Source organism: Boleophthalmus pectinirostris, unplaced genomic scaffold (assembly GCF_026225935.1).
Source record: "Boleophthalmus pectinirostris isolate CB_2022bp ecotype Guang Dong unplaced genomic scaffold, ASM2622593v1 HiC_scaffold_19, whole genome shotgun sequence".
In the NCBI taxonomy this organism is placed as follows: Eukaryota; Metazoa; Chordata; class Actinopteri; order Gobiiformes; family Gobiidae; genus Boleophthalmus; species Boleophthalmus pectinirostris.
Genome location: NW_026571140.1, coordinates 5,129,575 through 5,149,250, shown reverse-complemented (window position 1 = coordinate 5,149,250; position 19,676 = coordinate 5,129,575). Strand labels below are relative to the sequence as shown.

Sequence of the window (19,676 nt, the reverse complement as noted above, 5' to 3'; positions counted from 1 at the left end):
ATTATCAGGCAAATGTGTTTATCTTACTGCCCAATTAGAGATGGTATTATTGTACTGTAAAACTCTCAAAACTATTACTTATCTGTGTGTATTTTGTGTCTTTAAACTTGTAAATTGTGAGCTTAATCTGCCTTTTTACATATAGATCCCCCCAAAATCCCAAATCTTTAGCTAACTCACTCACTTCTCCTTTCTGCTGATGTCCCTTACAAATCCTTATAATCTAAATAAAATGATCACTCATAAAAAGTTTGGATGATTAAGACACCATCGATCAGTTAATCAACTAAATGAATAAATGGCCTAGAGCCCTACTGATTTTTTTATTTTTTATTTTTTCACAAACAATGAACATTAAGACATTGGGTTTGTGGACCCAATCTTTAATAATGATAAAGTCATTTCAACTGACAACAAAGATGTCTTTGGGGTTGAATAATGGCCCCACTTTCTGAAGCTAGTGCATAATCGTTTCACTTTTGTTTATTTATACTGACAGAGAAGACATTGAACTTTGTCCTTACTGAGTTTATTCTTAAGAAACAAAACCTAACATAGAGACATCGCAGTGGATACGCAAGCACACGCTCACTTCACTGCCGCTATGCGTGGTGGCCTTTTGTATCATTGTGCGGCGTTGCCCCCTGGTGGTAGCAGAGAAAAGGCACTCAGTCAGACCAAGACTTACCTGTGCAGACTTATACAGGAGTTTCAGATTGAATGCTCTTTTATGTCCACCTAACTAGTGGCTGTCGCATGTTCAGTGTCTTCTCTGTCAAAATAAACAAACAAAAATGAAAATGAAAGTGGTGCCCGTATTCAAACCCAAAGATGTGATTGTTGCCAGTTGAAAGGCCAAGTCATAGTCGGTTAATATGGCAAGTTTATGGAGCTGTAACAACAAACTGTGAATTTTATGGCCCCTGCTCATCAGAAATCCTAGTACCTGACTCTGTTTCACTACTATGGAATAGACTCGATCCTCAATACTAGTTCTGATTGCACGATGACGGTTAACCCTTTCAGACAGACAGTATTGTATACAATACCTTGGGAATATGTTTTATATAACCGCACATAACTTTCCAACCATAAAAGATAGAAACTAAATTATTTTCCCTTGAAAAGCTGGGACTTTTTGAGCAGATTTCCGGCATTATCCTACGTCACATGCTGCGTGATGATGTAAGGAAAATGAGTGTCCAATTGGAACTTTGTTTTCACCAAACTCATGCGCTCCATCCATTTTGATTGGGCCAAACTTTGCCAAAGAGTGTAGACTTGAGATTTTGCACTGTAGAAGGTAAGACCCTAAATTAAGCTTTTCATGTTCAAAAAGTTACATGTTTGCTGTGTGTGTGTTTTTTTTTTTTTTTTTCCCAATTTGTATTTCTGGTCCTATAGACTTTATTACAGCCATATGACACAACTTCAGCATGCAGATTGTGAAATAACAGGTTGTAAAAAGGATGTTTATCATTTCCTTAGGGGGTAAAAGGGGGAGTTTTAACAGCAACATTAAGAAAAAGAATCCAGGTGAGGACAAAAGTAGTAAAATTGCCCTTGAAGGGTTAAGAATACTCTTTAGACTATAGAATGTGATTTTCAGCATTATATCTTACCTTTATATTACCATGTGTTCTTTATATTTATATGTGTGTAATCCCTCATATACTACAGTAGTCTATGTGCTCTTATACTTGTTCTGATACATCTCAAGATCATTCTAAAACTGTTCAGGAAAGGCTAATTTCTGTTTTTTTTTTTTTGTTGTTATTTTTTTTTGCTATTTTATTTTCTAGTTTGGATATCGATTAGTATCAGATTTTCAGTACCGTTGACAGCCCTGTTCTTGATGTCTGTGCGATGTGTTGTCAGCTGGCGGGCGGTGTGGTGATGGCTGTGGGCGTGTGGACCTTGGTGGAGAAGACCGACTACATCAGCCTGCTGCCCTCCAAGACGTACGCGGCCTCGGCCTACATCCTGATCTTGGCCGGAGCCATCGTCATGGTAACAGGCGTGCTGGGCTGCTGCGCCACCTTCAAGGAGCAGAGGCGGCTGCTGCGGGTGGTAAGGCTCCACACAGCACCCACAGTGTAAATGAGGACAGGAGACGATAAAATGGCAACACACATGGATGTAAACAACTGTCAATATGAACTACGCTGCGCTTCACAATTATATTCTTTTACAGTATTTCTATTCACGCTTACGTCACAAAACCGGCAGACGTTTGGTAACATGCGGATGACGACTTCCTTTGGGCTCTGTTGGCGATACTAACTCTGAAAAAATCTGGGAAAACAGAGAAAAAGGCCCAGTTTTCTTCATCTTTGTCAGTGTATTCTTTCTTTTTTCCTTTTATAAATTGCCTATTCATTTGTGTATTATAATTTTTCTATTATAATTTATTAAAAGCTAACAAATGGAGTCCGTCCCCCATGGAAAGCTTTGGCAGGTTGTGAACACCTCTGCTGAATCCATGGTTTTATCACATGCCCATTTTCGGTAACTACATCGGAAGTTGACATCCGCATGTTTCCAAATGTCTTCCGGTAATCGTGAATAGAGCCTATTCTCTCTATGTCATCTAGGAGTAATTTTAGGCATATTTGTAGAGTGGTGTTACTAAACATTCCTTTCCTCAAAGTCCTTTCCTTAGTCATATTAAAAACAATATTTTCCTCTACTTAAAGGTGCACCATGTAGCTTAAGCTGGGCGTTTGTCACCTGCTTGTTTCTATGGATATGTCGTCGCTCTGCCTGGAATGTTCCACAGTATGACATTAAACAGTTTTGCCTTACATTTATTCAATTACAGGTGGTTTTATAGCTCAAAAATATCGACTGTGAACGGGGTTGACTCTCCACAAATCTGACCTGTAACTTGGTCTGGTTTGGTCTCCATGCAGATACAAAGGTTAATGCTATACTGTGAAACATTCCAGACAAAGCATTAACATCTCCATGGGGAAAAGCATTTGACGGACCCTCCGCCAGAAAAGTTACACAACACACCTTTAAATGGCCTTTGAATGGCATGACCCAGATACAAGGTAGACATGTTGAAAATAAATACAGATTTTACTGATAATAATTTTAATGCTGATTTATTTTTAATTACAAAAAGAATGGACATGGTGACATGATCTTTTGGTTCTCAAGACGATCCAATCATAATTAGTGTCACAATTAGGGTTGGCGATAAAATACATACCTCGATACAAAGGCCACGATACGATACGTTTTTCGATACAGTGCACTTTTCTTTCGATACAATATACTTCAAATTGATTTGATACAAAAAAACAAAGGCTAAATCATGGCTGTTGTTGTTGAAGTTTTCAGCTTGTCCAAGAAAGGGTGGAAGTAAAAGGCTGGAGACCAACTGTACGTCTTATGCAGGAGAAGTTTATTTACCATCAATAATACTGGCCCAGGGGGGATATGAAAAGTGAACATAGTATGATTTCAAAAGTGACCATAGTATGATCTTCTAGTGTTACAAGCTCCTTTTACTATGCTTCCGGAGGAGGAGGTTTATAAAGCAAGTGGTGAGACTATGAAGGCCAGTAGACACCAGTTAGTCAGCAATATGCCACAATTTAGATAATGGTATGCCAATGGTGTGCCAAGGGAAGGTCATGGTGTAAATATAGCTTTTGTGTCAATGTTAAACTGAGATGAACGTGGAAGATAAATTACTTAAAATCTCTTACAGAGGTGATGCTAAAAGTCTACGAAGTCCACTAATTTTGTACAAAGTTAATACAAAAAACATCCATTTTACATATCAAAACAGTGAAAATGACAAACACATTTGTAGCTTTTACAGAAGATAATTTAGTAAATAAATACCTAAAATACTATCTATCTAATATAGTATCTTCAACTAAACTATACAATATATCGATATGTCAATATTTTTACACACCCCTAGTCACAGGTCTCATTTGTTGCCAGTTCCAATGCTGAAATCCAGTTGGTTTAAACCTAAAAGGCCTCTCTTTGATCTGAATGATCACTATTTAAACCCTGCCTGGCGCCTGCAGCCAAACATGAATCAGTGCCTCTGCTGCTGCATTAGCTGTCCATAGACTGAATGAGACAAACTTGTATGTGTCCTCTATCTGCAGGTTAAAGCTCTGGCAAAACAGATTCTGTTGTGACTTGTAGTACCCTTTGTAAACCGTAAGAGCAAAGGTGTGTTTTTGCTGACAAATTGAAGAATCATGACTGATCTTTGAAAATTATAAATGACTGAAATAATTGCACAACCCTACATATTTGTAATAGAAACAAAACTAAATGAGCTTATGTACTTTTTAATGTTCTGCAGATTTCAAGAAAGGGCCTATACCTGATTTTAATGTGTTCCTGTTGAGATAAATACTCTTTCATAATGCATTGTATGGTGAAGAGTTGTGAAATAAGAAACAAATTGACAGTAAAATATCTATTCATTTTATCTTCTAATACAGAAGCTACAGAGCCACCTTTTTTCATTCAACCGAAAACAATGGGCCTCATTCATGAATCTTTTCTTAAAAAATCTTCCACTTTAAGAAGATGCTGAGAAAACTCTGCCCCAGATTCACAAAGCTTTCTTAAGAAGCTGAATTCCTTCTTAAGTCACAGTCGCGAATTGAACATCATCCAGCTACAAACACCTCCACGCACATTTACATTTCATTTACATAGAAAACTCATATGTATTTGGTTAGAAACACCCTCTGAACTTCCAAATATGGCTAGTATGTGTTTGGCATTATGACAAGTGAAAGTGCGAGGGAGAGAGTGATGGACTACCAATGGACTACCTAGACTACAAAACACCTCATAAATGTTATTGGATCACATAGTAATATTTTTATAAGAAATAATTTAATAAAATATATAACTTACAATCATGGAGGAATCAGAATTTTTTATTGCATTATCAGAGTAATAATATTCTAAAACAGTAGAATTTCTGTTCTTACGTGTGCTCCTAACTGTTGGTAGGATTTGTTCTTCCAGATGACTTTTCATTTCAGTGAAGAAAAAGTTTTGTGATTTTTACAAATATCTGTCTCGGCCTCAAGTACGTAACTACGAACCAAGGGGAACCAACTGCCTGATGATATTATCTCAAACTCTTGATTGTCTGTCATCGGGCATTTTCAAGAGAGACAATAAAACAAATAGTAGCAGAGATTGAAGAACTTTAAGGAAGTTTCTGTGCCATGGTGCAATTTCGCAGCGATAGAAAGGACTAAAGCTAACTTCAGACTAAATCAAGAGGAGAAAATGTGAGCAATAATATAAGTACAATCTCTTATCTTTAGCTTTGTATTTCTTTTTCCATCCAAGAGTCTTTCGCTTGATGGATTCACTGGTCTTGGAAGCTGGTTTTATACTTCCATAACCATGAGGGCAAGACTTTACGCCTGGAAAAAAATACAGCCTGGGTCCAAAAAAAAAGTCTGATGAAGAAGCAGGATTTTCCGTATTGTATTTGAGAGCAGAATAGACGACACGACTGCTCTTCTCTCGTTCAGGCTCTCCCATCGATTCCATACTGTGACGGAGCTCAGCCATGTAAAGGACAGCATGGGCTTTGGTTGGTGGGGAGGCCGGCCAGCAGGACTACAGGGCTGTAATATGTATCGACTCAGGATAACCTTTTGAATGGTCACAGCTCACAAATTCCACAGACTTATTTTAGATCTCTGCATATACGGTCTGAAATTGTATGATCAGCTCATTCGTTCATATTTCAGTCTTCAAATGTTATTGCCGTTGGACATTCTTTTATTATTATCATTTCACTTTTTATATACACAACCAGTCAAAAGATGGGACACACCATCTCATTCAATGTTTTTTTTTTTCCTTTATGTTTACTACTTTCTATATTTTATATACATATAGAAGAAATGAAATATATGAGTCACACACACACACATATACCTCATACTGGGTTTCACGGTCATGGCAACCCTGGAAAAGTCATGGATATTGAAAATGTCATTTTCCTGACCTGGAAAAGTCATAGAATTTTAGTATCTCTTTCGCACAACTACAGTGTTCTGTTAAGTTCTCATGAGGCTATTATGATTATTTCCGAACGTCTGTTTAAAAGAGACGACAATAAGTGCACTGACAGGATTTTGAATGTTAAAACACTATAATACCAAACCATAAGATGAGTGGAAAGGGTTAACATTTCATATTTAACCCTAAAAGTATGATTAATTCTACAAAGTCATGGAAAATTTACTTTAGGTCATGATAAAATCTTGGAAAAGTTTTGAAATTTTAGAAAAGTGGGAACCCTGATCATAATCAAATCCTCAAAGTAGCCTCCCTTTTATGTAACTTTTTTTTCTTTACTACATAATTCCACACATTTTGCTTCATATATGATGTCTTCTGTATGTATCTAAAATAGAAGGTAGTAAATATAAAGAAAAACAAAAAACATTGAATGAGTGAAGTGTGTCCAACCTTTTTAACTGGTAAAATAAAATTTAAATAACGTAACAGAATTGAAAATTTGCAGCATTCTACTAGTATAATATTCTCTTGTCTTTCTTTATAGTTTGACTCCTTCCTCGTGTCCATCAGTCCCTCATAAGTTACCAGTCCAATACTTATACTTAGCATACAAAATACAGACTTATTTAGAAAGGGCACTTTGTCTCCTGACGACGGGTCACAAGACAAGCAGCCCTGCATGTAGTCCAATACCTTCACCCATTTTGGAGTCACCAGACGGCAGCCCCACAAAGCATGCATCAAAATACGAGATGGTAGAGACGCAATTTCCACAAGATGAGACCAGATACGTGACTGGGCCCACGAGAACGAGACTAGAAAAGATTCTGACATAATTCCATATTCCAATTTTAGGCTTAAGATCTAATAGCATTCGATTTACGGCTTTGTATCATTAAGAAGTTGGAGATACAATACATATCTTGATACACAGACCATGATACGATGCACTTTCGGGTCAATTTGATATATTTCAAATCAATTCAGTACGGTTCAATAAAAAGTAATGGCTAAATCATGACTGTGATACTAAAAGTCATTGTTAAACCACTTTTTGTGCAAAGTTAACATGAAACACGGCCATTTTAATCCTCAAAACAGTGAAAACATCAAAAGTATTCTTCCACCAAACAAGCAACAAAACTGTACCACTATAACAAAATAAGTGAGTAAAATGTACCAAAAAATACCCATGACGATATATCGATACAGCAGCCCACGATATCCTCACATTAAACGCTATGATATATCGATATTTCAGTATTTTTGCACACCCCTAATTTGTTTGCTTTTTGGAACTGTTAGAGATGTAACTCACCAATACGTAACCCTTTTTTTTTAAAATCCAATTCAAATGTAAACACTTGGGGGAAAAAATTCACATAATAATATTGAATAATCTTTCGACACAAGATCTTGTACCATCCATCCAGTGTAGATCATTTCTGCCAATACCCATTTTACACAACCTTGACTGGGAATGCAAAATCCTATTATTAAACCATAAATCACTAGTCTAATCGCAGACTCGACGGCTGTCAGATAAATCGCTATTTGATATGACTCAGATGACTGCGCACACGCTCCTAATTTAGTTTAGTTGTGTTTCGGAGCCAAACCCCTCTTCTCCGCGCCATGTGTTCCATATTTAATGAAGCAGCGCGTGCCAGCAGAGACACCTGTGATGTCCCTGCCCTCACGTTTAGCTGTGAGGAGCTAATAAGGATAACGTCTCCAGACCCTGCCAGAGCACACAGCCAGCAGATCTGACTCCCTCCTCTCCGCTCTCCGGGTCGCCTCTGTGTCGCCAACAACACAGCGCAACGGGGTATTTTGGGGTTTGGACAAAGCACGTGCCAGATAATAAGCCTCTACCCAGCAGTATTTTTGGAAACAATATTAAAAAGGATTATTTCATTATATTATGATATTCTGTTCTCTGCTGTTTTAGTGTTTAAGGACTGATCATGCTGTATAGAAGTTTTAAAGAGGAGGTATTTTACTTCCATTCTCTGGCACGTCCATTATCTGCCTTGTGTGTTTTATTGCATGTTCAAAACAAAAAAGGTATCATGGTGATGAAAATGTGTTAGCAATTTATACCCTTTAGAAGTAAAAATATGTTTTATTAAAGATACAATTTTTGGCAACAATATGAAAAAGGATTATTTAGTTTACTGTGTGTACAATCCATCAGTCGTCCCTCAGGTAGAATCCATGGCAAAAGAGGAAATTCAATTTGTCAACTGGACAAAAGTTTAGTTTCTGAAGAACTGAAGAAGCAGCTTGGATGAATTGCAAAACGTATTCAGCCAAATAAACTTTTGTCCAGTTGACAAATTGAATTTCTTCTTTTGCTATTTAGTTTAGTGTTTAAAAACTTATAATTCATTATGTTCAAAGAGTTTTTTTTTTGTTTTTTTTTTACTTCTATGGGATATACATTTTTAAGACATAACCTGTTTAGATCAACATGTTACATCTGAAAACTTAATACCCCCTCTTTAACGTGTGCAAGAGTCTACCACATGTTTTTACTTTATGGATATGAGCACAAGAACTGAAAAAAAATGGCAAACAATTAATTGTACTCTCCAAAAAAATGAAGTTAACGCCGCAGTATATACGTTTCTGGTGGTGGAAAGTCAACTACAGATTCCATGGAAAAAAAGTTAAAACCATGTATCGGTACAGTTTCCGTGGAGACTGGAGTAAGGTTTGTGGAGGCGCAAGTCTTTTCACAGTAAGGAAGCATGTTATTCTGTTTTTCAATACTGAACATACTGGAGCTTTAACTGTTTTTGAAGTAATCTATAGAGCTCCTGCACCCACGTGAATAAATCCAAAAGAGGTGGTGGATTGGATTAGTGGTAATGAATGGCACAGAGTCTGCTTTTGGATTTTTTTTGGTCATTAAAGGAAATCGTAGACAATAATTTTCTTAAAACTAATCGTATTAAACATGAGAGACCCTTACCTGGCACCGCTGTGAATTTAAAGAGAATAGATCGCATAGATTTTGCTTTAATTCTGCGATATCTGGACTAGGGATGGGCATTCGATGAAATTTTCTTAATTGATCGTCGGAAGAATTACCGATCGATTATCGATTAATCATTAACGTTTTTATATTAAAATGATCATCACTATTATTACTATCTGCACTACTAATCTGCATAAATAAATTCAGCCCGTTTGACATTATAATGTGTTTAATTCAGTTTTGCACAACTCTCACAGAAAGGAAACTTAAAACCGCATCACTAATTTGCATAAACTAAGCGAAGATAAAACTACAGCTCTTGTGCGCTGATGCGGTCAACTTCTGTCGGATTAAAAGACATGACTCAGTGGAATACAGGTTAGTGTGACCATATTTGTCAAAACCAGGACACCGTACGGGGGGCAGGAGGTGGGGACTCGTCATCGACATTGCGCGACTCTCACCTGGCAAAGCTTTTTCCCTCTGGACACCGAAACATATGTGCTGCTTTGTACACTGTGCACATGGACTCACACTTGTCCCGAACGGAACGGAAAGCGTGGAATTTCTTGTATAAATCATCGTTAAATACGCATTTGCACTTGGGTACATTGCAGGCGGACCGACTGTGTCTTTTCGCTCCTTCTGAGTGCAGAGAGACACATGTACAGACCCCTGTTTGGTCACGCTACGCACAGCAACCTACATTCTTTTTGTCGATTAAAATAAACGTAATCAATGAAATTCTTAATTATCAATTAATCAACTAATCATACCCATCCCTAATCTGGACATCTGTTTTACTTTTCACCTTCTAATATAAAGATATCTTAAATCATTATATTATTTCACCTATGTACCATTACACTCCATTTTTCCAGTGCAGCAGCGGAATCATCAGCCTCCTCAGCCCCTCCAGCTCCTTGTCATTCTCCTTGTCAAAAACACAACAACAAAAAAAACAAAGAAACATGATTTTCCAAAAGCCAGATCACGGTTTTATTTGAACACAATTCATGTTAACTACGTATCTTTATATTGCCTGTATGAGCCAAGTCATCACTACTATTGAGAGTTCATGCTTCTTTATGGTTGGTTAAATCCACCCATCACTCACTCAGAGAATGAGTGACTGAGCTGAAACTTCCTCAGTAATTATTTGTTTGATTAGTTGACTAGCCAAACGATTAATCTTATTGTAAATGTAGATTTTCAAAATACATGATCAAATTAAAGGTTGGAATACAGAGACTTAGGCTTCCAAGTCAAATTCATCAAGTTTATTGTTGATGAAAATCCAATATCGCAGTTGTCTTTGCTATTAAAAATGTCATTTCATATGTGTTTTAGAGTCATTTAGAGTCAACATTATGATTATCAAAATACGACTATTTTTTTAAATAATCCGACCAATTGTGATCTATTTATCACTGCAGCCCTACCCAAAAGGTTTTTTATTTTATTTTGCCATCTTCTATTTCTCTATAATACAAAAAGTTTCATTTCCAGACAAGGTAAAACACTAGAAGCAAATGGGCACATGCCTCTGCTGAAAACGTGGGCAGATAAATCACTCGGCGGTGGCAGTTTGAGGCAGACGGAAGCGACAGAGGGCCGTCCTATTTTTAGACTTTCACAGATAATTGAAAAGTCCACGCATCTCTACTCAATAAATGAAGTCGGCTTGTATGGGCACATAATCAATAAGGCAGCGCGGGTGTGTAGGATTGTTCTCGAACGCACCGCGCATCCTGACGGCTTTGAATTAGTGCGGTAAAGTCACAGAGGGAGGCCAAGGGGAGATGCTATCTGTATTGTTGTAAAGGGCATGCATAAGGGCGCGCGGAGATTTTGGTGTGAGGGTTTTGGAGCAGATAAATATGGCGGAGTAAGCAGTAGTGGTGTACAGGTCAGGAGGTCAGAGGAGCTTGATTCAAAGTTAGACCGTGGATGAGTTTATACAGGGCTCTGATGAAAGAGGCATGAAACGAAGTCGCTCTTAAAACAGAAGGAACAGGAGAAGTCCCAGGAGAAAGCAGGTGGGAGTGTTTGCATTGTGTCTTCAGACTAGGAATACAGCAGAGGAGAGGCAGCAGAATTGGTTTTCTTAAGGAAGAAGATGAGGACTGGAGTAGGGCTGTACCATACGGTGAGAAAATTGTATCGTGAGCTCGTCCTTATGATGATATGCACTTTTGTTGATATTCCATCTTTAAAGGGCCCAGCTGTGTTTTGTTTCATTCACACATGTTTAACACAAATAGAGAACGCTCTGAAAAGTCAATTTTGCATAATAGGTGTCATTTAATAAAAAAAAAAACAACAACAAAAAAAAAACGTCTGACTCTGACGCCGTAAAAGTCAAAACTACTTCCTTAGTGATGATAATAATTACTTCTCCCTTTTCCATGGGTATGATTAAAAACAAAACAAACAAAAAAATTGTTTAAAGCACTGTTTCTCAAGTCGTGGTACGCAAACTAGCTCAGGTGGGACTTTGACAGCTCTTCAGTCCATGGGTTTGTCTCATTTAAGAGTTTATTTGGTCCACTTTTTGTCCTCCCTTGGATAATATTTTAGAACAGGTATTCTTGTTTAGACAATTTTTCTTAGTTTAGAATGTGTACCGTATTTTCCGGGCTATTAGAAACGCTCTTAAGCCTCCAACCCCATCAAAAAACGACTGTGCGCCCGCAATCCAGAGCGCCCTATACACGAATCCACTCGGGTGTCCCAGTACGACTTCAGTAAACTACAAAGCCACACCACCCGCAGCGCACGCAAACACACACGGAGCAGACAGTGACCGTGCAGCGAAAAACACCCGCAGCCACACTCATCACTCCACGCCGACGAGGAACGGAGGAATGAACCAAAAAGTGAGTGCAATGTACCACTTCTAGACACAACTGAACAACTGAGTCACTGCGAACACGCCGACAATCCAGCGGTCCCAGACAGCACCCTCCCTACACGCCACAACTGAACAAAGCCCAGAGTCACCGTGAACGAACGAACAAAGTCCAACTGACCCATCCAACTGTTGTGTTTCATTTAAAGTCCGGTGTGGTTTATTTGTGAAAAAAGTTCGAAAATAGACCATTTAATGACAGTGTACCTTATAATCCAGAGCGCCTAATAGCCCGGAAAATACGGTAATTTCTTGTTTAGAGCATATTTTCTTGTTTAGAACATATTTTTCTTTGTTTAGAACGTATAATTTCTTGTTTAGAACGTATTTCTCGGACTATGAGGTGCACCTGATTATAAGGCGCATTAAGTGAAACAAACAGGCGACACTTGAGACTGATCCTTAGCCCAGGCGTTCACGATCCATTGGCAAATTGTGGCGTAATTCGCCCGGCGTAACCTCCCTGTCTTGGTGAATGTGTATTATGAATGTGATCTTGGGTGAATAATTTAAGTTTGTTTGACTCAAATATATATTGAGTAATAATGTGTTTAATGCAGCTTTGTGCACATTTGTGTACATTTTACAGAACCAAACTTAAAATTGCATGGATCATTTGCATAAACCAAAAGCGCTGAAAAAAAACAGCTTGTTCCTTGTGCGCTGATGCAGTGAGCTTTTGTCGGACTAAACGACACGACTTAGTGGAATATGTATGTTCTTTCTGCAACAAGGTGACGGCGGCAGTGTGCGTTGAATCGATGCAGAACTATACTTCCCCATTTACTCCATGAGGCTCCTGACTACGGTCGCTGTACTGCTCCAACAATCCATCAAGCGGTGCGGCTTTGTAACAAAGTCGTACTAAAACATTTTGACAGCTTTTTGAGTGCCATGTACCACATAAAATCAGTTCGAGGTCAGTAACCACAACCAGAAGTAATACATGGAGAGCACCGGATTATAAGGCGCACTGTCCATTTTTTGAGAAAATTTGAAGGATTTTAAGTGCGCCTTATAGTCCAAAAAATATGTTACAATGGAATCATGTAATCCACTGTTAGACCTATTTTAGCCCTAGATTAAACCTGGAATAGTCCTGTTATATTCTTGATTTAGATCTGGTGGTAAAAAACAAATCTTTTCTTTTGGTGGTACTTTGTGTGAAATGTTTGCGAGCCGCTACTTTAAAAATTAATAACAGAAGCAGTGGAGTCTAACCCCTTAAATCTTACAACTAAATACTGCCTGCAAAACCTGAGAGCAGAGTTATTGTGTTTATCCTTCATATTTTGTTTTCCAGTTATGACCTCCATCCTCAATTTTGTACAAACACCAAGTTCTCTAGCACCCTATTACACTATCTATGACTTGTAGGCTTTAGTCCACTTAAGAAACGGTTGGTCAGTGACAGTAGCTCTCTTGATCTGACCATGTATATAAACCAACCCTCACCGAGAAGATGCGTTAATAACTACATATTAGGGTTGTTAAAAGGATCAAAAATCTAATATTAAATCAATATAGATCCTAAACATAGTGTCGAAACTAGATACTCATTTGAGCATGTATTGATATTTAAAAAATCGACAAAAAAAATCATCAAAGGGCCAGAAATGAACTTTTCCTGAATAGCTTTAGAACGATCTTGAGCTGTATCAGAACTAGTATAAGAGCTCCCATGTACCATTATTTATAGAACCTATTTGGACGACTGAGGGATTACACAAATATAACACCGCATGGCGATATAAAATACTATTATAATATACAAAAGTACTATTATTTAATGTTGAAAATCACATTCTATTGCCTAGAAATTCGAATGATGTGCTGCTACACTCTTTTTTTCAGTGCAGCAGCAGAACCATCAGCTTCCTCAGCATCTCCACCTTTACCTCATCTCTTTCCTAGAGAAACCCAATCCAAATTCTCCCTCTCCTCTCCCGCCTGCTTTCTCCTGGGACTTCTCCTGTTCCTTCTGTTTTAAGAGCGACTTCATTTCAGCGCTCTTTCATCAGAGCCCTGTATAAACTCATCCACGGTCTAACTTTCAATCAAGCTGCTCTGACCTCCCGACATGTACACCACTACTGCCTACTCCACCATATTTATCTGCTCCAAAACCCTCACACCAAACTCAACCTCACGCTCTTATGCATGGCCCATATTGTCTAAAGCAGTGGTGCTCAATACGTCGATTGTGATCTACCAGTCGATCTCCAAGCTCGTGTGGGTAGAGTCGTAGGACTCGTCTCGGACTCGATCGCGTTTGGACTTGGTCTAGTCTCTCACTCCAGGTCTGACACTTGACAAGTGTGATCATATTTCATTATGGCCGCTGTTGTCGGCAATAAACTTGTACCGGTGTGCGGGGCTGTGTGGGCCTGTGCGTTCATTTGAACCAGTGGATAATGTGTGGCACATCACAAACACACACGCCCCCTGCGCGTGCCTTGTCCTCAACAGTGTGTGTCTTCATGTGTCCTCGTGTGTCCTCGTGTACCAGTGTGTATCACAGGAGAGGTTCAACTTTTTCAAACATTTTGTCTGTTCATCTGCGTCGCGTCAGCGCGCCGCTCCTCACCTTTTCACTCTCTCTCTTCTCCCCGTGTACAGCACACAGACTCCTCCTCAATGCGCTGATTAGAACAAGACGAAATGCGAAGCAAAAACTAAACTAAATGTATGTTCCAGTGTTGGCACAGAGGAGCCTACAGCACAGAACAGAACTACCACGAAATATGGCTGAAGTTTGCCTAATAAATGTTCACAAATGCATCTGTGTTTGTCACGATGTGCGTTTGGTTTGATAATGTGCAGAGGTAAATACCACTGCAGAAGCAGTAAGAGAATGTAACTGCAGTTAGACACTTAAAAAAACAGGTTTAAAAATCCTACACACTTCACTTTTTTCACAGTTTTGTGTAAAGTGTCAGTGGAAGTTCTCTTAAAGAAGAGCTTCTCAAACTGTGGATAAGGGTCCGAAAAAGAGGAGCAGAGTGTTTCAGTGCAGAACAGTTTGCTTGGTCTTGTATTAGGTAGATCATTTTGACTTGTTCATTTTACAAGTAGCTCACATGCTGAAAAAATGTGAGCACCCCTAGTCTAAAGAAAGTGTTTATCATTATTGTGGTTTTGAATTGGTATTAGCTATCAAATATATTCCTTAGTATCGAAATATAGTTTGAAATGTTAGTTTCGTGACAACACCATTACGTATAGAGAAGTACAAGTGCACAGTGCCTTCTTCACATGTAAAAGTGTGGATCAAACTCACAATGTGGTGCAGTTTTGCACATAAAATGTGCCAAAAACTTTAAGATCAGTAGATCGCGATCTTAACTTTGGTCGATCTTGGTGGTAAAGCATGCGCATTTTAATCGACAGGTCTGCAGCCAATCATGTGTCGGTGAGAGAGCATAGTGCTGATGAGGATTTACGCTCATATTTAGGAAAAAAGCAGCCTAAGCCACAGTGTGTCGCTTTATGTCTCCTCATGTGTTCACAAGTTTTGACTTAAATCTGCACAATTTGCCTAAAGGTCCAGTGACTCCCTGTGCCTCTTGTTGTGTGTGATGCCGTCTGACTGCTCCCCCTCCTCTCTCTGATTCAGCTGCAGCTTCTCACCTTTTCTGTTTTCTCTCCTCGTTTGCTTCTTATCATTTTAATCCAAGTTACTGTTTTCTCACCATTTTTGAGTGAAAATTGAGTCCTAAATTGTCGCACGAACATCACAGGTGTTTCTGTTGATGACATCTGTGTTGGCCTATGTGCACCTCTGAAATTTTGTAACTACGCGTTGAAAGTGACACAGACAATAAGGGCTGTAATTGATCCTCTCCACCACCGCTCTACATACATTTCTGGTACTCTGCTTTCCCGCTTCGTTTTGTATACACAAATGCAGTCATAGCCTCCTAGAGTTGGGGTGGTGAATTACTTTGCGGCGCATAGACCTCGACTCTGATCCATAAATCAAAAACGATGGCGACAAGGTGACGGCGAGTCTGCATTGAGTCAACGCAGAACTGTAATTCGGCCTTAACTGTGATGCGCTCATGGATTTATGCTTAATATATTGTACAAACTCATTCCAAACTCATTAAATGTGAATTTCTCCGGAATTGTTGGTCCTATAGACAGGAAATAAAACTGTAGTGATCTTAACAGAAGAAGAAGATCGAATTGAAAATTAAGATTGATCAGTATGGAAAAAAACTGATTATTTTTTTCCCCCATCTTGGTTGACATCCCTTGTTGACACTGACACAGGTGATAGATTTTAACAGCCTTACCTACCATCTCACAGATTTATAATGACAACTTTGCACGCAGTATTCCTCTCATCACCATCTCCTCTCGTGTTGTTGTTTTTTTCTAGTCTGTTTACCTGAGCTAACCAGTCTTCTCATTAGCAGAGGCCGAGGTTAAAGACAGCGGTTCCAGTTTGTGCTCACCATCCTGCAGAATCAGTCTGGTCTTTAACAAGGGCCGAACAGAGCAGGAAAGTGCCCCGTCACCACTTTAGGCCCATTAACTTTTACTTTGTGTCACTTCATGTCAGGAGGATAGCCCACTTTTATTGGTAGTAGAGCTCCTTCTGTCAGGGGGGCGAGCGCTTGTGTTTCCAAATGTGCAACGCCTCACAAACTTTGAACTACAGCCATGAATCTGAGCGCAGATTAAAACGGGTGTATGACTTTAGTGAGCCTTGACCGTAACATAATGTAGCATACCATATATCGTTTACTAATGTTTACGTAATCCAATTTTATGACTTACATTTAAAACCACAAATTAATGTTCTTGGCACTGTACCAGGTTTCTTTAAAACTTTTCACTTTCCTAATGCATTCCTAGCACACTTATTATTCACCTTAATGACTAGAGTTTTGCCGTCAGGGTAATAACAACTAGCATGCTAACAGAGCACCAACCTTACTTCCATGTTTGGGGCAATATTTAGTAACAGCTGCTTTTCAATATATCTGTGCTACTACTTTTATTACATGAACAAAACTGGTAGAGTAATAATAACCGTGCCACTAATTTGTCTTTTCAACAAATGCACTCCCCAGCGCTGCCAGCAGAGGCCGCCAGACACTTAATCGAAAGCGACAGAGAAAGCTCGCAAAATAAAACCAGCTTCAAAGTTTACGAAAGAAGAATGACCAATTAAAAATGGCTATAAATATCCAAAAAGTACTCCAAAGCCTAAGTTTTCGCAGCGAAGGGATACAGAGAGAGATGCGGATTATTTGTGTGTATGTGCTGCTGTTGCACTTTGAAGTCTTGCATCAAAAAACAACCGGAGGACTTGCTTTTGGCAGGCAGAGGCAGTTTAACTTGGGAAATTGTCCACATATATAAAAAGCAAGTTTGTCAATATTTAATGTCCTAAAACCCCAGCGGACACGAGCTTTACCCAGACTGCAGTTACTGTACAGAATATATACAAGGTTTTAAACTGCATCATCTGTTCTGCAGGGCCTCCTCTTAATGCGAGCTCAAATGAGCCCTTTAACAATTCGGATTGATCAGGGAACTCTTTCAATCTTTCATGATGTGATGATTAAATGTGCACTGTGTAACTTTTCTGGTGGAGGGTCTGCCACCTGCTTGTCCCTGATGTACCACAGTATGGCATTAAACTTGTACATCTAATATTGCATTTATTCATTAAGTTACATTAAAAAATAATCAAATAAGTTGAAAAATATCAGTTCTTACTCTGAAGTTTTAGTATTGTGGCAACACTAGTGGAAATGTGACCCTGTTCAAACTCGATTTCAATACTAAGGAATAGACTCGATATTCATAACTGATTCCAATACCATACAACAAAAACTGGAGTGATAAAATTTCAGGGTGAAATAGAAATATATATTCTTTAAAACACAAACTGTTATTTTAACTATTTAAAAGTTGGGGTTTGAGTTGGGGTTATTTGCCAGAGGGGCCCAGTCAAGCAGAAGTAAACAGCAAGGCCAAAAATTCAAGTTAATGCATCTGATATAAAAATATATTCAACAGATACATATGTACTCTAGTTTATGAAACTGTTTACCTTTTTTCTGTACCATTTTTGGTTCTAAAGTTACATATGTTTTAAGCAGACCATGTATGCAACATGGAACAAAAATAATTTCCCAAATTTCAAAGACCTGCAAATCATGTAAATAAATGGATGTATTTCATCATATCTTGTGTTATTCCATCTTTAAACTGTTGATGAAGGTACATGATTTTATATTTTTTTAAATGTATTTAAAATGATAAAAATTTACTTGGAATTACTGACATATTTTATAGAAATAGTTTCCTTTCATTTTGAAGTAATATTAAAGTATTCAGAAGAAAAAAGGTGACAAATTATATAAAATCATGCACCTTCTACTTGCTTGCACAATTTTCCCTCCGTTACCATGACCTTTCTTAATAAAAAATCTCATGAGTCAAAAAGTAAGAGGTTTTTCAACCTAATCTTGTACCATATGGTAGAAAACTATATGAAGCAAATATTCAAACCAGTTTGTTAAGGATATGTAAGTGAGAACCACTAGTTATCACTGTTTGGATTTATTGCCCAAAAAGTGCTGCATATTTCATTCCCTCCCTTACAGACATGAGTTTTAAAATTTTTTGTCAACAACTTGAAAGAATATCACAGGTTTAACTTTACCCTGTTGGAGTGTTTAACTCTTTCCTACATTCTGATACCTTACTTATTTCAATAGTCCCTCTAGTTTCTGAATAAGAGCTATTTGAATGTCAAAAATCTGCCCGTTTCCCTCCGTTACCACTTGACCGGACCGAGAGTTGATATGGTTGAAGTTAATTCAACTTCCCTTAGTGTTATTTGGCACCTCCCACCCATCACTTCAAACTCTCACGAGTGAAGACCAGTTTGAACCAGTTTTGTACATAATTCCATCTTAAATTAAGTAAAATAAAGTGTAAAAATACAACACCTGTGTGTCGTTTAGCTATCAGTTTACTCTCAAAACGTAAATATAACTTGATTTCGGGGTTAAACAGGAACTTTGGTCCAGTGTTACTTAATTAACATTTCCAAATTTTAAATTAAAAAAGATTGGAAAATATTGGAACATTCCACATTTAGATAATAGAATGTGATTTTCAATATTAAATCATAGGAATTTCTTTTACATTACCATGTAATCCCTCGGTGGTCCAGGTAGGTTCCATAGTGGTCTATGGGTGTATACTAGTCTTTGTGCTCTTATACTTCCTACTGCTTCATTCAAGGTTCATTTCTGTCCTGTGAATATTACTTTTTATTACTGATGCATATCTACATGTCTAGTTGTATTACTTGTTTTGATATCGATTAGTGTCTGATTTTTGATCCTTACTCACACATGGGTTAAGCCAGCCCCTCCTCCCTGTGAGTAAACTCCCCTTTAATCCCGATCCTTTAATTGTTGCTGTGGTTACGATCTATTTATTTGACGTCTGTGAATAATCTCTAAAATGTGGGCTGTTTTGCGTCACAAATTAGGATATTTAGAAAAGCAAATTGAACTGCAAGGAGATAAAAAAAATGTAACATGGCATCTAATCTTTTGAAAATAATATGTGAAGCATTTTAACTGTTCCATTAAACATGACACAAATTTGATTTCCAAGGTGCATTGTGTAACTTTTCTAGTGGAGGGTCTGTCAAATGTTTCACAGTTTTGCCTTAAACCTTCTATCTTCATGGAGACCAAACCAAAC

General features: G+C 38.2%; 1 protein-coding gene across 1 annotated transcript in view; it reads left to right on the top strand.

Annotated features, from left to right (window-relative positions):
• Nucleotides 1–19,676, top strand: part of LOC110153568 (CD151 antigen) — a 65,052-nt gene that overhangs the window by 12,611 nt on the left and 32,765 nt on the right. The window contains exon 3 of the mRNA XM_020917473.2: nucleotides 1,879–2,070. Coding sequence (XP_020773132.1) covers nucleotides 1,879–2,070 — 192 coding nt within the window. The remainder of the gene's footprint in view (nucleotides 1–1,878; nucleotides 2,071–19,676) is intronic.